This window comes from Cannabis sativa, chromosome 9, assembly GCF_029168945.1.
Source record: "Cannabis sativa cultivar Pink pepper isolate KNU-18-1 chromosome 9, ASM2916894v1, whole genome shotgun sequence".
NCBI lineage: Eukaryota > Viridiplantae > Streptophyta > Magnoliopsida > Rosales > Cannabaceae > Cannabis > Cannabis sativa.
In genome coordinates, this window is record NC_083609.1 from 1,781,491 (window position 1) to 1,798,439 (window position 16,949).

The 16,949-nt window shown below is 30.2% G+C and overlaps 3 protein-coding genes across 5 annotated transcripts; 1 reads left to right on the plus strand and 2 right to left on the minus strand.

The window, feature by feature from the left end:
- Positions 1-108: 108 nt before the first annotated feature.
- On the minus strand, positions 109-1,794 carry LOC115723020 (B3 domain-containing protein Os04g0386900). Of its 2 annotated transcripts, none has more exons than XM_030652417.2 (3): positions 1,597-1,794; positions 1,301-1,469; positions 109-591 (listed from the first exon to the last, which is right to left on the minus strand). In XM_030652417.2, exons 1-3 carry the CDS (start codon positions 1,710-1,712, stop codon positions 271-273), a joined length of 606 nt encoding a protein of 201 aa, XP_030508277.1. In that variant the 5' UTR covers positions 1,713-1,794; the 3' UTR covers positions 109-270. The 2 variants fall into 2 exon arrangements, with proteins under 2 accessions (XP_030508277.1, XP_030508278.1); XM_030652418.2 differs by having other exon boundaries at positions 1,305-1,469; positions 1,597-1,746.
- Positions 1,795-2,266: 472 nt separating this feature from the next.
- On the plus strand, positions 2,267-6,954 carry LOC115723019 (protein disulfide isomerase pTAC5, chloroplastic). Of its 2 annotated transcripts, XM_030652416.2 has the most exons (7): positions 2,268-2,984; positions 4,194-4,289; positions 4,439-4,549; positions 5,216-5,474; positions 5,594-5,631; positions 5,956-6,058; positions 6,242-6,954. In XM_030652416.2, the coding sequence occupies exons 1-6, from the start codon at positions 2,412-2,414 to the stop codon at positions 6,052-6,054; spliced, it is 1,176 nt and encodes a 391-aa protein (XP_030508276.2). In that variant the 5' UTR covers positions 2,268-2,411; the 3' UTR covers positions 6,055-6,058; positions 6,242-6,954. The 2 variants fall into 2 exon arrangements, with proteins under 2 accessions (XP_060959908.1, XP_030508276.2); XM_061103925.1 differs by having other exon boundaries at positions 2,267-2,984; positions 5,956-6,346.
- A 2,068-nt stretch (positions 6,955-9,022) lies between these two features.
- LOC115723018 (glutathione reductase, chloroplastic) lies at positions 9,023-16,171 on the minus strand. The gene is made up of 17 exons (XM_030652414.2): positions 15,858-16,171; positions 15,176-15,316; positions 14,724-14,788; positions 14,506-14,575; positions 13,719-13,790; positions 13,260-13,463; positions 12,693-12,766; positions 12,505-12,588; positions 11,963-12,050; positions 11,746-11,827; positions 11,228-11,301; positions 11,021-11,128; positions 10,827-10,891; positions 10,316-10,429; positions 9,688-9,787; positions 9,522-9,575; positions 9,023-9,443 (listed from the first exon to the last, which is right to left on the minus strand). The coding sequence occupies exons 2-17, from the start codon at positions 15,314-15,316 to the stop codon at positions 9,348-9,350; spliced, it is 1,491 nt and encodes a 496-aa protein (XP_030508274.2). The 5' UTR covers positions 15,858-16,171; the 3' UTR covers positions 9,023-9,347.
- Between the last annotated feature and the right edge of the window lie 778 nt (positions 16,172-16,949).

Here is a 16,949-nt window from a genome sequence, read left to right on the forward strand (position 1 = left end):
TTCTGCTAATTTAATATTTGCCTTCTAGTTAGAGGTTACAATATTTTAGCATTAAGGTTTATTGAAACATTTTGTTCTAAATAAATAAATGCAAACTACTCCATCGAGTAATTCTAGAATAAACATTCCTTTTCTTTTCCATTTCATATAAAAGTTCTAGTAGTAGATCAACATATAAGCTTTTACATTATAAAGCTAAACTTCACATAACCCATATTACATTACACACTACTACATTAATACTATTATTACTATTATTACTACACTCTACTACTCTATAACAATGGGAGATTCCACAGTTCCAACCATCTTAGTTTCAATTATCTTAGGAAGAAGTTCAGTGGGTAAATCACCTCTGAGAATTTGAACTTTGAAAACAAGATTTGTTGAGCTGTTTTCTATAAGTTCAAAAACACAAGCATCATTAATCTCTAACTTGTTGTCCTCTGCAAAGTTTTTCCAAGAGTTATCAAATCTCTTGAGCAACTGACTTGTTCCATTGAACAACATAGTCCACTTATTTCTCTTGTATGTAAGAACAGCTGGGATGATAAGTGAAGGTAATACTGGATGAATTTTTGCTGGAAGTACCTATTATTGTTATCATCACATTTTCCAAACAAAATAAAAAAACCCTTCTTTGATCATATAAACATAAGAGTAATTTACAGCCTAAATACTCTCAGTTGCAGATAAATACTTAAATTTAATTTTTGACAATAATATTTAAGTTATATTTTTAAAATTTCTGTAGTTACTTGATTGTTGAGTGTCAAGTTATTATTTACGTGTCATATGTCATTTTTTTTATTGATATATTTAAAATTATTTTTAAATAAAAAATAAAATTTAATGATCTTGAGTAACTAGAGATTATCACGAGGCCATTACCTTAACACTTAATGCCTATGTAGTAAGGAAAGTTCTTGAAATATAATATATTTATTATTATTGTAAAAAATTAAATATAAGGATTTATCTACAATTTGAATTACACTTAAACTTGTCAAAAGTTACCCAAAACATAAATATAGACAAATGTAATATCAGGTGGACTATCAATGCACCTCTCTGTATTCAGACTGAAAGTAATTTCAAACATACTTTAATTATATTTTAATAAAAAACCCTACTAATTTTATTATATTAAAATAGTTGTATTAAAAATTTAAATTAAAAAAAAATTCTTAAAGATAACAATTTCTAACTAAAGTAGAGTTAAAAAAAAAGTTGTCTACTTCAAATTTTTTTAGGAGCTAAATATGAAAATATGAAATAATATAAAAGGAAAAATATATACCAACCAGACGATAATTAGGGTTGAGATTAGACTTTGACATAAAGAGACTGAAAAAGGGATTCTTCCCTGAGATTGGACAAAGTTCTTCATCTTCCTCTCCTTCTTCATTGCATGTAGTACTACGATTTGAGCTCTCATTTGACAAAAGCTCATCCATTTTCCAAACCACCTACAACCAACTCCATACTTGTTAGTATTATTATCTTTAAAAATTTAAAGCCCACTTTCTTAACATCATAAAAGGAAGAAGAAGAAGAAGAAGAAAAGAAAGAAGATGCATTTGGATTTTGGATTACCCTGAAGTTAGAGCTTTAGCTTTGAGAATGGGAAAAGTTACTTGCAGAAAGAAAAAGAAAAAGGATCCCTTTACTATTGGAGATGGGAAAGGTGACTTTTTGAGTATGATTTGCATTCAAATTGGGCCTTATTACAAAGCCCAAATATATTTTTAATAAACTTCTTAAAAGCAAATGGGATTATAAGGTTAGAAAATATGAGAACCATGTATCCTTATAGTAACTAGAGGGAGGAGAATCAATTACTTTATATTTTTTTAACTTTTTTTTTAAAAAAAATTTCCCACAAAATATTTTTTTTTTGACAAAAAGTCATATTTTTTAAAAAAATTATACTTTAAAAGCCATAAATATAAAATTCCCATTTTTCATAAGGGATTTTATTTTTATGATTCTTTAGATATAAATTTGTGAAAAAATGATTTTTTTTTTCCATTTTTGAAAAAACAGTATAAAGTAAATGGTTACCTTACTCTAAGAGTACTTGGTTACCCTTACCTAATTTTCCAATTTTTTTCAACATTTTCTTCAATTTTTCTCATAAAATAACTTTTTAGAGAAAAAAAAAATCATATTTTTTGCACAAAAATTATAAAAACCAATAAAATTTGTATTTTCTGAAAAAATACCATCAAGTATAATAAGCCCAAGTAAAGCCCAAACCATATCAGGCCCATTAAATATACGTTCCCGCCACATGCTCAAAACGTGTGGTTTGAGTTTCGAACCAAATAAATATCTCTTTCTTCTTCCTTTTTTTTCTTAGCTTATCTAAAAACTCAAAACCCAGAAAGAAAATCTCGAAGACTCCTCCAATGTCTTCTTCCTCTCTCCCAATCTTTCTAAACCCTAGAATTTACATCAAGCCTCAGAATCTCTTCGCTTCCACATTTCCTTCCTTCACAAAATCTCTAACCTCCAAATCCTTACTCTGCTTCGCCTCCGATTCCTCACAGTTCGAGAGACAAGAATCGTTTTGGGTGCGAGAAGAGCAAAGATGGATTCGTGAAGAACAGCGGTGGCTCCGGGAAGAGCAGCGCTGGGCTCGCGAGCGCGATTCGCTCCTCCGCCGTATCGCTGAGCTCGAAATCCAAATTCAAGCTCTGCAACAGCAGAAGTCGGTTCAGGCTGGAGCTGAGGTGTCTGAGACTATCGCTAGTATTGCTGGTCTGCTTCAGATTTTGAAGGAGAAGAATCGGATCGCGGAGAACGGATCGAGTTCGACTCCGATGGTGTTGGAGGAGAGTAAGATACCGGAGGAAGAGAAGGAGGTGGTGGTGGTGGAACGAGTGGTTAGGGTTTCGGAGGAAGCGAAGGAGAAGGAGAAGAAGAAGAAGAGGAGTACGTTGAGAATTGGATCGGAAGGAGAAGAAGTTCAAGCTATGCAGGTCTGCTTTTGCAATCTGAAATCAAATTAGAAAGGCGAGTGTTTAATCAATTAATTTATTTATTTTTTATTATTTTTTTGATTAATTTTTAAAAAATATATCTGTGCTTAAATCTTCGTGTTCATGTATAGATATAGCTTTTAATATTTATATTTATAGGAATATTGAGATGCTCGACATTTATAATTGTATGTATATAGAGAAATATTAGTGTTCTATATACACATAATATGTAGACCAATAAGAAATTGCAAACCAAGTTTTGTATATGACGGTTTGCATTAGGTATTCTGCCGGGAAATTTAAGTAAATTAAGGCGGCAAAAATATAATTTAAATAGTTAATTGTATATTTTATTTTATAATTATGCAAGTGATTATTTTAAACTTTATTTTTTTACAGAAAATTATTTAAAAAAAATAAAAATAATTACTATAATTATAGTGTATACGGTCATATATTTTCTCTTGGTGCTAAAAAAATGAAACGCTCCTACGGTAAATGCAAAATAATACCTTACCTAAGAAACTATATGCTTACTAAATAAATTTAACAATTCATTAATTTTTGAAATATTAAAATCTAATATCTAATATTGAATAATAAAAGTAAATTTTGAATTTCTAAGTTTACTTTAGCTATTATTTTTTTTTTGAATTTCTATGTTTACTTTAACTATTTAAGAGCATCTACAATGATACTCTCTATTTTTTTTTATCTAAATTTTAATTAAAATAGCTAAAAAGTTAGAATAGAGAATCATTTTTTATTATTCTTACTCTAACTATGTTTTCTACTTTAGTTAGCATTTGATTTTTTTAATAATACTTTAAGGTAATAGTTTTCTATTAAAATAATATTAAAAAAATTTAGCGAAAAAATAGGGAGCTCCCTACATTTAGAAAACTCCCTATCCAGCTATTCTTTTAATGTTGGAGCTCATTTTTTTTAGAATTCACTCCCTATTTTATTTAAAGAATATGTTTAGAGAGTATGATTAGAGATGCTTTAATCAAAAGAAAAATTACACTGGATATTACTATTAATGGTTACTACAAAAATAACAATAAATATTAATTTCAAAAATGTTAAACCATTAAATTTTAGTCCAATGGCCTTATATATAGACATACATGGACACAATTTGAGTTCAGGTGTATTAATCTTGAATTTGACTTGATTTTATTCTTAAACATGAAACGATGACAGGAAGCATTGGGAAAATTAGGATTTTACTCTGGTGAAGAAGAAATTGAATTTTCAAGCTTTTCAACTGGAACTGAACGAGCTGTGAAGACTTGGCAAGTAAGTATCAAGTTTCTTATATGTGGCTACTTTTTGAACACCTTGAAGTAGTGATAATAAATCTAATCTTAATAAAAAAGAAGCTATGGAATAGCTCCAATGTAGATGAAATGGGCATTAATCAGTTCATTCGTGCTTTTGCGTGACAGTCCACTTTTGGTGCTCCTGAAGATGGGATTATGACTGAAGAACTTCTTGAGAGACTTTATGAGGAGATAATTCAAGGTCCTCTTGAGTCAAACATTTATGCTCTACCAAAGGTCTGTTTCCATAACATTGTCTCCAAAAGGTACAAATGTGTACTTAAAGTAAACACACTCTAAGCTTCTTGAAAGGACATGGTCATAGATGCTAAGCTTTAATTTCAACATCTCAAAAACACTGGTATGTAGAAGTAGAACAATAATTTCTCGGAAAACTGTATCCAATACAAACCCACATATAAAAATCACAATTGAAGCTACTCTGCAGTTTGATAAGACACTGTTTCGATCAACCAAACCAGTAGCAAAACACACACAGACACAACAGTAGAACAGTAGCCAAACTAATGGGAGCCCTTAGGCCTCTCCCACTCCATTCTCTTACTCACCTAAATATAGTAATTCCTCACTTAAAACTACCCTCCTAACAAAGACTCATTTACCCTTTTTATTCACTATATTCTAGTACACCATATTATTCTAGGGCCTAACAGTTTTACACAGTGTTCTTGTGTGACTTTCCAACCTGATATTGATAAGAATAGACTAGTTCCATCATTGTTTTTGAAGTTTTAAATATACCCTTATCGTTGTTTGCCTTAATGCCTAATATAAGCCTTGCTTTAACAACACTATAGTGTCAGCCTTCATTATTAGTTTCAAGGGGAGCAATAGAATTCTATTAAACTCCTAACTGGATTTTTTTTTTCATACACATTCTAGGAAGGTGAAAATGGAGCTCCAGTTTCATCTGTAACAGAAGTTTCAAACATTCAGCAAACAGTAGTGAAAGAAGAAGGCATTAGCAAAGCAGGCTTATCCAAACACCGAGTTTTTCTTCTTGGAGAAAACCGTTGGGAAGATTCTTCTAGACTTGTTGGCATTAATAAAAAGGGTGATGAGAGCAAGACAAAGGAAGCAACAACAACAACAACAACCAAGTGTCTCACTTGCCGTGGGGAAGGTCGTTTATTGTGTTTAGGTACATATTTCTTGTTTTCCCTTTGTCTTTATAAAACCTTTATCAACTTATAATGATATCAGTATATATCAATGTTATGGGGATAAAAACTTAGAACTAGCTTTCTCGTATTGTTGCAGAATGTGATGGAACAGGGGAGCCAAATATTGAACCTCAGGTGAGAATTCTATGAGATATATAAATAAATCTGCTAAATAACAGTATAAGTACTCAATATTTATAAAATTGTAATTTTCTTTCAGTTTTGTCGGTAAATTTCGTTTTGAATTTATTAAAAGAACATTTGAAAGTAACTGATACTATATATTTTTGTCTAAAACTCAATAATCTACAATCTGAGTTTTATATGTGTCCTGTTTAAAATAATAAATTTATACTAACGAAATTAGAAAAAAATTACAGTGGTACTTATGTTGTTATTTATCTAAATAAATTCAACTTTTGTCTGGGATACATGTAATGTTTTGATTTGACTATGCAGTTCTTGGAATGGGTGGGTGAGGAGGATGCAAAATGTCCATATTGTGATGGGCTTGGGTATTCAATTTGCGATGTATGCGACGGAAAGACAGTGGTATAATAAGGTATTAATAACTGTGTTGTATATTTCACTGCATACTAATCAGAACATAGATTACTTCTTAATATCCTTAATCAGATGAGATTGGTCATGTCACTGAGTGTTTTGGTACATATTTTGTGTCACATATCATTTAGTCTTTTTTTGAAATAAAATTGTCGAGTGTTTTTCTTTTTTTCTTTGATAGAACTGGACAAACAGAAATATACGAAACAATGATGTGTATATCTTTGACGTGAGCATATTACGAGGATTATTACTCATAATGCAATTAAGCCATCAGTAACTCTGAGTAAGGTAGTGAAGGTGATCTTCTTCTTTATAATTGTTCTTTAATTTTTCAGAAATAAAAGAAAAAATAACCATGCATTTTGGTTTAAATTATCGTAGTGTAATGCTTAGAAAAACACAAAAATTGAGATGTACTTTTTAATTAGTTATTATATATATATATATATTTATATATGTTTCTTAGTGAGAGTTCCATCCATCCATCGTATATTTGTGTAGATGTAGGGTGAAAAATATTGTTTTATTCAGATTAAGGGCAGACACTTGTATGTGTTGAGATGGGTTCCATCTCAAAACCAATTGGCAATGAGTGGAGTAGCCCATGTTCTTATATATGGCTCAATTCTCTACCATTTATTCCATGTGGGACATTGTCCACAATAGTATGTACATTTGATGTTTCCGCAACTCCTTTTATATACCGCCAATATGAGATTTATTTTTATTAATTTTTTTTTTTAAAAAAAAAAAAACCAAAAACCAAGGAGTTCGTTTCGCATACCGTGTATAGTGTATTAAATAAGTTAAACATTATTTGATTGTATTGTATTAATAAGTATATCCATAGATTTTATTATATTATATTATGCAAAAAAAAAAAAAAACAAAGTTTGTATCTCTTATATTATATATTTAAGAACTAGGTTCTGATGTCTAAGGTTTAGACTTTGGGGTCTGGTGTCTAAGGTCCAAGCTAGGGTTCGAAATGTGGTCTAGGTCAGTGTTTGGGATTAGGGGATTGGGCCGGGATTCAAGGTCCGGGGTTGGGTTTAGGATCAGAAAAGGGTTGGGTGCAAAATTGGGATTGAAGGCGGGGTTTTAACATTTGGTCGAGGTCCATAGTCAAGATTGGGGCTGGAGTCCCGATTTAAATATGGTCCAGTGTTTGCAGTCTTGGTTTAGGCTGAGGTTTTGGGTTTGTGATCAAGCTGGGGTCTGTGGTCAGGATCTAACAAAAGTGGTCTATGTTCAACACTGCGACAAGGTTTGGGTTGGGATCCAACATTTGGGGTTGCAGTCGGAGTCTGGACGTGGGACGAGTAAAAATACACACTTATATTACTACCATTGTTAAGTGTCAAATAATGCCTACCTTTTCTAACAGGAAAGTACTTTATCTGTAAAAAAAAGTTTAGATGTTTAAATTAGACCATCTTTAATGAGATATAAAAATTGAGTTATACTACAAAAAGTAATTTTGTGATATTTTTATATTAACTTTTACTATTGTATTTCAATGCATAATTATAAATTATAAATTTAATATGTTATTTAATGTTCACTTAATAATTTATTAAAAAATATAAAATAATAATAAAGATTATTGGGTTCTTAAACTATACATGTCTGAAAAGTTGGTTTTCAAACTTTATATTTTGGTAAGTTGATTTCCAAATTTTTATTTTTTTAGCAATATTAATTTCAACTATTAGATATTGACATTTTTATTATTTATGTGTTAAATCAAATAATTTTATTTTTTTAATTTTAATACTTTGAGAAAAATAGTTATATTATTTTTTTTATTTATTATATTAATATTAATATTTTAATATTTTAATTTATTATATTCATATACATTAATAATAAGATGAAAAAAAAATAAATAAATACTAGCCGACACATATAATAGCTAGATAGAATTTTAGCTCCTCACTTTTTTATATTTTAACATTTATAGTATATTTTATTGTTGATTTATAAATATGTGGTATTATAATTTTAATTATTTTTTATTATATATATTTATTGATTATTTAAATTTTGCATCAACGATGTAAATTTTCATAAATTTGTCATAAAACTTATTTTTATAGTATAAAAAAAATGTTATTATTTAAGCATTTTTAATTGTTTTTTTTCTTATTAAAATTATAATACTACATATTCATAAATTAACAATAAAATATACTATAAATGTTAAAATATAAAAATGTGAGGAGTTAAAATTCTCTTTAGCTATTATATGTGTCCGTTAGTATTTATTTATTTTTTTCTTCTTATTATTAATGTATATGAATATAATAAATTAAAGTATTAAAATATTAATATAATAAATAAAAAATAATAATATAATTAATTTTCTTAAAGCATTAAAATTAAACAAATAAAATTATTTAAATTTAACATAAAAACATAAATTAAAGTAAAATAAATAATAACAATGTCAATATCTAGTGGAAACTTAATGTTTCTAAAAAAAATAAAAATTTGGATATTAATTTATCAAAATATAAAATTTGGACTGAAGACTAATTTGCCAAAAAAATAAAATTTGAATACCAACTTGCTAAAACATATATAATTTAGTGACTTGCCATACAAATAAACATAATAATAATACAAAGTTAAATGTAAAAATAATAATATAGTAATACAAGTCATCTAATAAAGGAAAAACAAAATAATATTTTAACTAAAATTTAATAATAAAATGTTAAAAATAACATAATAATGATACAAATTTACATCATGTTATATTGAGATATGAACTTCAATCACTTTTGATCCTGTAAAATTTTTGCATCATAAGTTAACACACTAATAGAGTAGACTTTTAATTAAGTCATATTTTGCATTTGTATCTCCATTGAGAAGATGCTCATGCTCTTATACATACAGTGTGTACAAATTTTAATATTTTCAATGCTAATTCTCCTATTTTTAAAAACAGAAATACTCTGGAAATCGTATTTATTAAAAATATACACAATTGATATAATTGTAAAATATATGAAAGAAGAAGTTAAACAATAAAAGTCTCACTCGAATGTACAGATCATCATCACAGAAGTGAAACAATTACGTATTTTAAAATTGAAGGTTCCAAGTACCTGATAATATTAAAAATGATGGAGGTAACAAATAAGAGAATAATAATGCATTTGCAGCATCACCTATGATATAAGTAAAAAGAAAAACCTTACGCTGCAAAATTAATTAAAAATATTTCACTTTTTTGCTTTCCTGATTATTATGAAGAAAGAAACACCTCTCTGCTCTTACAGATTTGTTTTCGGCTTCTTAGCACCTGCAACACGTCTCGATTCTGATCGCATGGTTACAAATTCCTCAGCAGCAGAGGGGTGAATTCCCACCTGTGAAATTAATCGGAAGCTCTCAGTAGAGATTCTAAAAAAAGATAAAGAGTATGAACATAATAATCAATGGATTACCGTGCTGTCAAATTGTTTTTTGGTAGCGTTACACTTGAGTGCAATACCAATGCCCTGTGAGATAAAACCAAGAACCAACAATTAAAGTTCTTGCAATGGTAGAACATATTTTGAAGTTGAGAGTTGAGACCATGGAATATAAGATGGATGGAGCAAGAAACTATACCTGCATAATTTCAGCAGCATCCGGTCCACACATGGATGCTCCAAGAACTCTATCACTCTCAGCATCAACAACAAGTTTCATAACTGACTTTTCTTGTCGTCTAAAAAGAAAAGAAAATTATGGAAAAGTTAATAGTTGATAAATGCAGTAATAGAAAGATTATATATGTTGATTCAATAACACATACAGAGATAAAAGGTATATGTTGGTAATTCCAATAACAAAGTTGTCAAAACAATTATCAACCAATGCCAACTATCAGACACAACTTACTTTTTATTATTATTATTAGTTAAGAAAAAAAAAATGATCTTTACAAGTATAGCTAAGCTATAGTTTCATCATGTATTACGAGAACATTTTAAGAAAAAGCAATTGGGGTTGGATTGGTATAAGAAATTGTAGCCTGAGAATTGAGATATAAAAAGGGTCACTTTTCGGTTACGATGAATTGGTAACTTAAGTAATACCGGTAGATTTGTGTTACCTTATTTAATTCAAAGCAAGGGTCATAGATAGAAGAAAAGAGAAAAAGGAAAAAAGGAAAGAGATGTGCATGTGCTTATTATAAACCAATATCATTGTCATAATTTATGAAAATATTTAAAGCAATACGATATCAAGTTACCCCGAAATTGTGTTCTTCATAGGATTGAAGTTTGATGAGAAAACCAAAATATCACCCTCTGCCTGCTCGATTGCTTCCTCTTCAGTGAGGCCTACGGTTGCAAGAGGCGGAATGCTGCAAATAAGCAGATCACAGATGCTCATCATTCACAAAAAATGTCCAGAACACTTTTGGAAATCTCAAACATGGGAATAACGGAGCATTACTACGGACCATTAGGTCAATGTCAACTCTAAACTTTCTAATATGATAAAAAAAAAAGGGGGGAGGGGGGGGGGGGGGGGGGGGGGGGGGGGGGGTCCTAAATAACAAAGGCTACTACTTAATAATAGGTTATAAGTTATAACCACCAATCTAACTTAATTATGTTTTTCATAAAAAGAAAATAATTTATCATCTAGTGCTTTGGTACCAAGGTAAATATTTAACAGAATCAGCTAACTGTGAATCACAAATGTAACAAATAACTAGTGATCTGTGTTAAAAAAACAAAAAAGGACAAAATAATTACCTAAACACTGCACAAGGGATATCTCGGTAATCTGCTTTGGTAGGTTCCCCACCAAAAACAGTTTTCTGTACACATCAAGAAAAGAATATAATAGGTTATCAAAGAAAAAGAAGAGAAATATAATAAGAAAGACACACATGATGAAGATAATTTAGAGGAAAAGGAATAAGAAAAGGTGGAAAGGGAACACATACAGCAAAACATGTCCCCTCCATTAAGGCGACAGGGGTAAGATTTACTCGGTTTGTAACATCACCAATAGCCCATATGCTAGGAATATTTGTCTGTGAGAACTCATCCACCTAGAAGAGAAAAAAAAGAAACAGAGATCAATGTTAATACATTATCGTTTTCAAGACAACATCTAGTCGAGTATATGATTGTGAACATTTCCTTGTCACCTTTATAGCTCCAACTTTATCAATTTCGACGCCAACGGAACCCAAATTCAGCCTCTTTGTGTTGGGAGCCCGACCTATAGTCAACAAAATAATACTGTCATGAATAACGACAAATATCACAAGTATCGGCCTCATGTTTGCAAGTAGTAGCTCCTTGTTTTGAGAACAATGGACAATTTGCACTATGTTAAAACTAAGGTGACTTAATTAATTATTAACTCCCACCTTAACTTTATGTCTCGGTGTTTTTGTGTGTAAGAGAGAGACATAAAGAGAGAGCAACTGATGTGAAAATTACGAGAAGGAATAATGGGGAAGTTGTGAAGAAGAATTTCAAAGTGAAAAGGATCATACTTCACAAAAAACAAAATGAAGACCAAATATAATTAACAAATGTGCACACACAGTTATGTTTAACAAACCAAGAATCACCAACTTCTCTGACTAATCCAGCATAGTTACAACAAACCCAAAAGCTAATATAAAACCATCATATATAGGACAGATTCGTTAAATACCAGTGGCAAACAATACAGCATCAGCTATCAACTCTTCACCATGGTCAGTAATAGCTTTTATACCGTCCTCTGTTTTTATCACCTGAATTTACAAAGAGAAGTGTTCACGGAGGTAAGCGTTTATCAGAAAGTAATGAAAAGTCAATACACATGAAAATAAGAAACAATCAAATTCAAGACAGCTCTGCACAAACCATACAGAACATAAAAGTTGTACCTCTGTCAAATTTGTCCTTGGATGTAAATTAACTCCCCTAGATTCTAGATTTCTTGCAACTGCAGCCCTCATTTCATCATCGAAACCTCTATAGAAGAAAATTTTCAAAACTCGCATTAGAAACCAAACTTGAAGCTAGTTAAATGAATGTACGAAGCAGTTATAAACAATTTTCAAACTGTAATACATTAAATGTACATATTATCCACATTTGCACAAACTAAGCACTTGGCCGTATAAGAGTTAGCACTGCCAAATTAAGTGATTATAGCAGCACTTTACCTCTCCCATTTTTATTGGTTACACAGCAGGAGACAATAAGGTCCACAGTTAAATTAGACATTTATAACAGTTACAGTTTTTAAAGTCTCATTTATTGAGGTTCCAATATATGCAAATTTAAGTTTTGGATTCAAATTAAAATTATGACTGAGAAGCTTGAGCCTTCACAAAGGACCATTGAATCATTATAAATTCCCCTTTCATCTGAAAATCAACAGCCAAGCAATCCAGATGCAAAAATAATGACAACATCAATATACCTTAGTGGAAGTTCCCTCCTGAAGCAAAGGTCGACCGCAACACCCATCCCACGCCATATTGAAGCAAACTCAACTGCAATGTACCTAAATAGACAAGAAAAAAAAAAAGGCAAGAGGATAATTGTTTGAGGTGATGAGTGCACATAGCAGTTAATAAGAATTGCTTAAAGAAAGGGATTGAAACAAACCCTCCTCCAAGCACCACAACACGTTTGGGAAGCTCCTCTAAACTCAGTGCTTCATCTGAGGTTATACCGAATTCCTGGCAAAAGAAAGGGAAAAGAGAGTTCAAATAATAAAGATAAATCTCCATACTGCAAAAATTTCCAAGAAAATAAGATAGAATGTGGACTGAGAATTGAAAAAAGATGAATCCCCAAAGGAAAACCCAAATAAGATAAATATTAACCGAAAAAGATGTATAAGAAATTCCCTTGTTTTCATAATTTCCAGTACTTTACTACAATGGAAATAAACACCAGGAATGAACTATTACCAATAATACTATATTACAAATAAGAGCTTATAGTGCCCTGTTTTGGGCTGGGAACACGCACTACTAACAATATAACATTAACAGATGTCCCTTTCATGAAACATTAACGTTTTAAATGAAGTTATAACAGATATTTTAAATGCCAATATAAAATCAAAAACTGAATAAGAAGTTATCAATAGCTTATGAATTATTAAAGGGCACACCAAGGATAATTTAAAAAAAAAAAAAAGACTTCTCCAAAAATGCAGAATTTTACCTGGCCAGGAATTGGAGGGCGTTGTGCCCTACCTCCAGTTGCAATCAAGATATGTTTTGCTGAATAACTCAATTTTGTGCCATCCAGCTGAGTCACCTCAACTTCATTAGGTCCAACTAGCTTCCCCTCTCCCTCAAACAATTTTACTCCAGCATTCGACAATAACCTCTTGTATATCCCATTCAGCCTGTGTATTTCCTCAGTCTGCAGTTTCCAGAAATTAAATAACAAAAATGACAGTAAAATTACACAAACTATGGAAATAAATATGATATTGAGAAGGTATTTGTTTATTTAAGGTACAAGATTTTAAGGAATTTATATTTGTTGATTTAGCTAGAGATTGAAGTTTTTTGTTGTAAACTACTGCATTCTGATTTCCTATTGTACTTGCATATTTTTACCATTTATACAAGTTTAGTTAATTATCAAAAAAAGAAAAAGAAAAAAAAAACCAACCTTCTTATGCAAAAGTTTCTTCCAGTTAAAGTCTACTTTCTCATTCACCTCCCATCCATAATTCCTTGCGTCCTGTACATTGAAACCCAAACATTTACTAAGGACGACTAAAATTAACAGAACAATAGGTGCATATCATGTGCACATCATGCTCTCTAAAATGCACAAAATTTCTCTATTGTGAGAAGCATCTAGAAATTTCACATCACACTTTTGGGCATGCAAACTGTGTAGTTCAAAGAAATGCATCCTTTTCAGGAATGTAATGTTACTTCAGCTTATTAAAATTAACAGTCACCAATATTTGACCAAAACTAGAATGAGATAGTTAACTAAATTGACGTTTACTGATTTGCATTTAGTAAAGTGACCACCAACTCCCAATATTCATACCTGCTATTATATGTTTTCTAGTCACAGCTTGTAATCTGTTTTGTGGCTAAAACCACTTTTCTCTTTCTATTTTACATCAAACAAAATTTCCAACACTGTATCTTTAATAACAACATAACTATTGCCAAAGCTTTCTTCGTCACAGCCAATACTCTGCTCATGCGAGAACTGTTGTATTTACGGGCTTATGACATTACACATCAGTGACTAAAATCTTCAAATATCCTTTGGTAGGTGCTTGAATGTCAATTCTATAATTTCATAATTTACACTTTACTCTTTACACTAACTTAACTAACGAAAACATGAATTTTATTTTTCAGTTACATTTAATGAACGCTTAAAATGATAATGTATTGACTACAGAAAGAGAAGTTTAAGGAGACCTTCTCACCTCAATTTCACCTCCAAAAGTTGCTCCATACACCAAAATCTTCTTGGGAACACAACCACGAATAACACATCTACAAAGCTCAAAAAAAAAAAAGAGATATAGATGTCATCATTGTCATGAGTATGAGCTTACATTGGTTTCAGAAGTCACAGTCTCTGGTCTATGATTTACCAAAAGGATAAAATAAACAAATGAAATGACTGTTTTTATGTACTCACGTTCCACCAACTCCTCCAATTACTTCTGAACTGACGGGATGAAATGGAAGCTCACATATACCAACCTATAGATTTGAAAAACCATTATCAGTAAGATAACAATCAAATGCTTTTTCCAGTTAAGGATACAGTCATGATTAAGGAAATCAAGCAAACTTAGACAACAGCTAAGAAACAATTAAGTGTACCAATTAGATAAATAAAAATAAATGGAAAGAAGCAGAAAATCAACCAAAGATTCCTAGATCCTACTAAGCAAAAAACTTGATGCTGCTTTCTTTTATTATTTTGTTAACAAATTATGAACTAATACATTAACCTGCAAACAATTAGAAGTCCCTCAAAGCATCCCACGCAAAGAAGCTCTTGAAGAAAACATCCAAATGAACAGTGGAAATTACCAAAAACAAGAAGAAGCCATAAAAAGAAGCACAGATTAGGATTTCATATACCTTAGCTCCATAATTAGCTGAAAATCTAGAAGCACGAACACCACCACTTCCAGCACCAATAACAAACAAGTCAAAATCGTAGTGTGCTTCTTCCTCATTAGGTTGACTTACTTCTCCATCGATTAGCATCTTTCTTGCCATCTTTATACAGCAAATCCACAAGAGCAAAAAAGAAAAACATTATAGACGATCCAGAAAACAACAAATTACTCTGTTAGGCTGGTAAGAAACATTAACAGCCAAATAATAACACAAAGAATCATTGCATCACTACATCTAAAATCAAATCAGTCTAATTCAACAATAAAAACCACCGTAAACGAATAGTCAAATCAATCATAAACCAAATATATATATAATTAAATATCAATAACAAATGAATTTCCTAGGATCCAAATAACCACTTCTATCTCAACGTACTGAAATACGTGTATCACAACGTACTCAAATGACGCAATCCACAAACAATAATAAGAATCACCAAACATCCGATTACACTCAAAAAAAAAAAACGTTAAAGAAGCATTTAACATCAGCTCATATGATTAATAACCAGCGGTACACTACGATCCTAAAAAATCTCCAATAAAAAATAATAAACACGGATTTGGCAATCGTTCAAGAAAACTTGTCAGCATTTTCCTGATAGATAACGAAAGAGAAAAGTAATCGGAGACCGTACCGTTACCGAGAAAGGAGGAGAGTGAAGAAATCAGCAGCAGCAGCGGCAATAATAGTATTGGTTGAAGGAAGGTAGAGAAGTGAGAAGCTCTGCTAGGGTTTTGAGAGAGAAGAAGAAGAATATGAAAATGGTTGGAAATGAATTGTGTCGTAAATTTCTGAGACTCTGTCTTTTATATCAGATCATTTTTTTGGATTTTGGCTTTTATTATATTACAGATTTGATTTGATTTTTCTTAAGATATAAAGGTGTGAACTGAAGAAGAAAATGTATTGAGGATGAAAGACAAAACGGTGCGTTTTAATCTCGTGCGTGTCAGAAAGACTCTGGTGGTACGATCTCTTATTTTAAAGGAATAAAATGAGAATTGCTAAAAAAAAATAAAATCACTACTATGTTTTTGGTATCCTACTATCATATTATTACTGGGTAATTAAGTATTGAGATTTATATTTTTGAAAAATAATTTTTAAAGAATATTACTAATTAATTATGGGGTGCTACTTATGGTGAAAAATATCTTTTTGTAAAAATTTTATAATTGTACATTTAAATTAATTTTTTTATATTTTTACGGTATTGTATAAAAATAATACGAAAATAACAAGAAAATTATATAAATGTAATAGAAAAATAACATACAAATAATATCAAAACAATAAATACAAATAATAAAAAATTAATAAGAGTATAATATAAAAATATATTAAATGACTGTATATTTTGTAAATAAAACTATAAAAATCGTAAAAAAAAATTAAAATTTGTACAATTTTTTTTTTTGTAATTTTTTTTGTGAGTTTGTGAAATAATCTTTGTTTTAAAAATATTTATTAATTTATATATATTAAAAAAGATGCGTAGCTATTAGTAGAGTTGGACATCTGTGATCTAATATTTTTCTCGTAATCTAATTCAATCAAATTAGTAATTAAATGTAGAAAATTATCGTCTGGTCCAATTTAATTAGATTTCAAAAATCTAATTCAAATTTAATTTTTTATAATTAGATTGGATTGTATCATGTCCACTCTTAGTTATTGGTGTCAAGAGGCTCCCAAATAGTTTTTTGCATTTGAATCTTTGATATAT

What these genes read in the sequence shown, in the direction of transcription:
- LOC115723020 (XM_030652417.2), bottom strand. Translation starts at nt 1,712, where the DNA reads ATGCAAATCATACTCAAAAAGTCACCTTTCCCATCTCCAATAGTAAAG. An exon ending in GCTAAAGCTCTAACTTCAGG is followed by an intron (nt 1,470 to 1,596) that starts GTAATCCAAAAT and finishes AGTTGGTTGTAG; the next exon opens with GTGGTTTGGAAAATGGATGA. An exon ending in CCCTAATTATCGTCTGGTTG is followed by an intron (nt 592 to 1,300) that starts GTATATATTTTT and finishes TAACAATAATAG; the next exon opens with GTACTTCCAGCAAAAATTCA.
- LOC115723019 (XM_061103925.1), top strand. Translation starts at nt 2,412, where the DNA reads ATGTCTTCTTCCTCTCTCCCAATCTTTCTAAACCCTAGAATTTACATC. An exon ending in AGGTCGTTTATTGTGTTTAG is followed by an intron (nt 5,475 to 5,593) that starts GTACATATTTCT and finishes GTATTGTTGCAG; the next exon opens with AATGTGATGGAACAGGGGAG. An exon ending in AGCCAAATATTGAACCTCAG is followed by an intron (nt 5,632 to 5,955) that starts GTGAGAATTCTA and finishes TTGACTATGCAG; the next exon opens with TTCTTGGAATGGGTGGGTGA.
- LOC115723018 (XM_030652414.2), bottom strand. Translation starts at nt 15,316, where the DNA reads ATGGCAAGAAAGATGCTAATCGATGGAGAAGTAAGTCAACCTAATGAG. An exon ending in TGCTGTATTGTTTGCCACTG is followed by an intron (nt 11,302 to 11,745) that starts GTATTTAACGAA and finishes TGTTGACTATAG; the next exon opens with GTCGGGCTCCCAACACAAAG. An exon ending in ATCCCTTGTGCAGTGTTTAG is followed by an intron (nt 10,430 to 10,826) that starts GTAATTATTTTG and finishes GCTTATTTGCAG; the next exon opens with CATTCCGCCTCTTGCAACCG.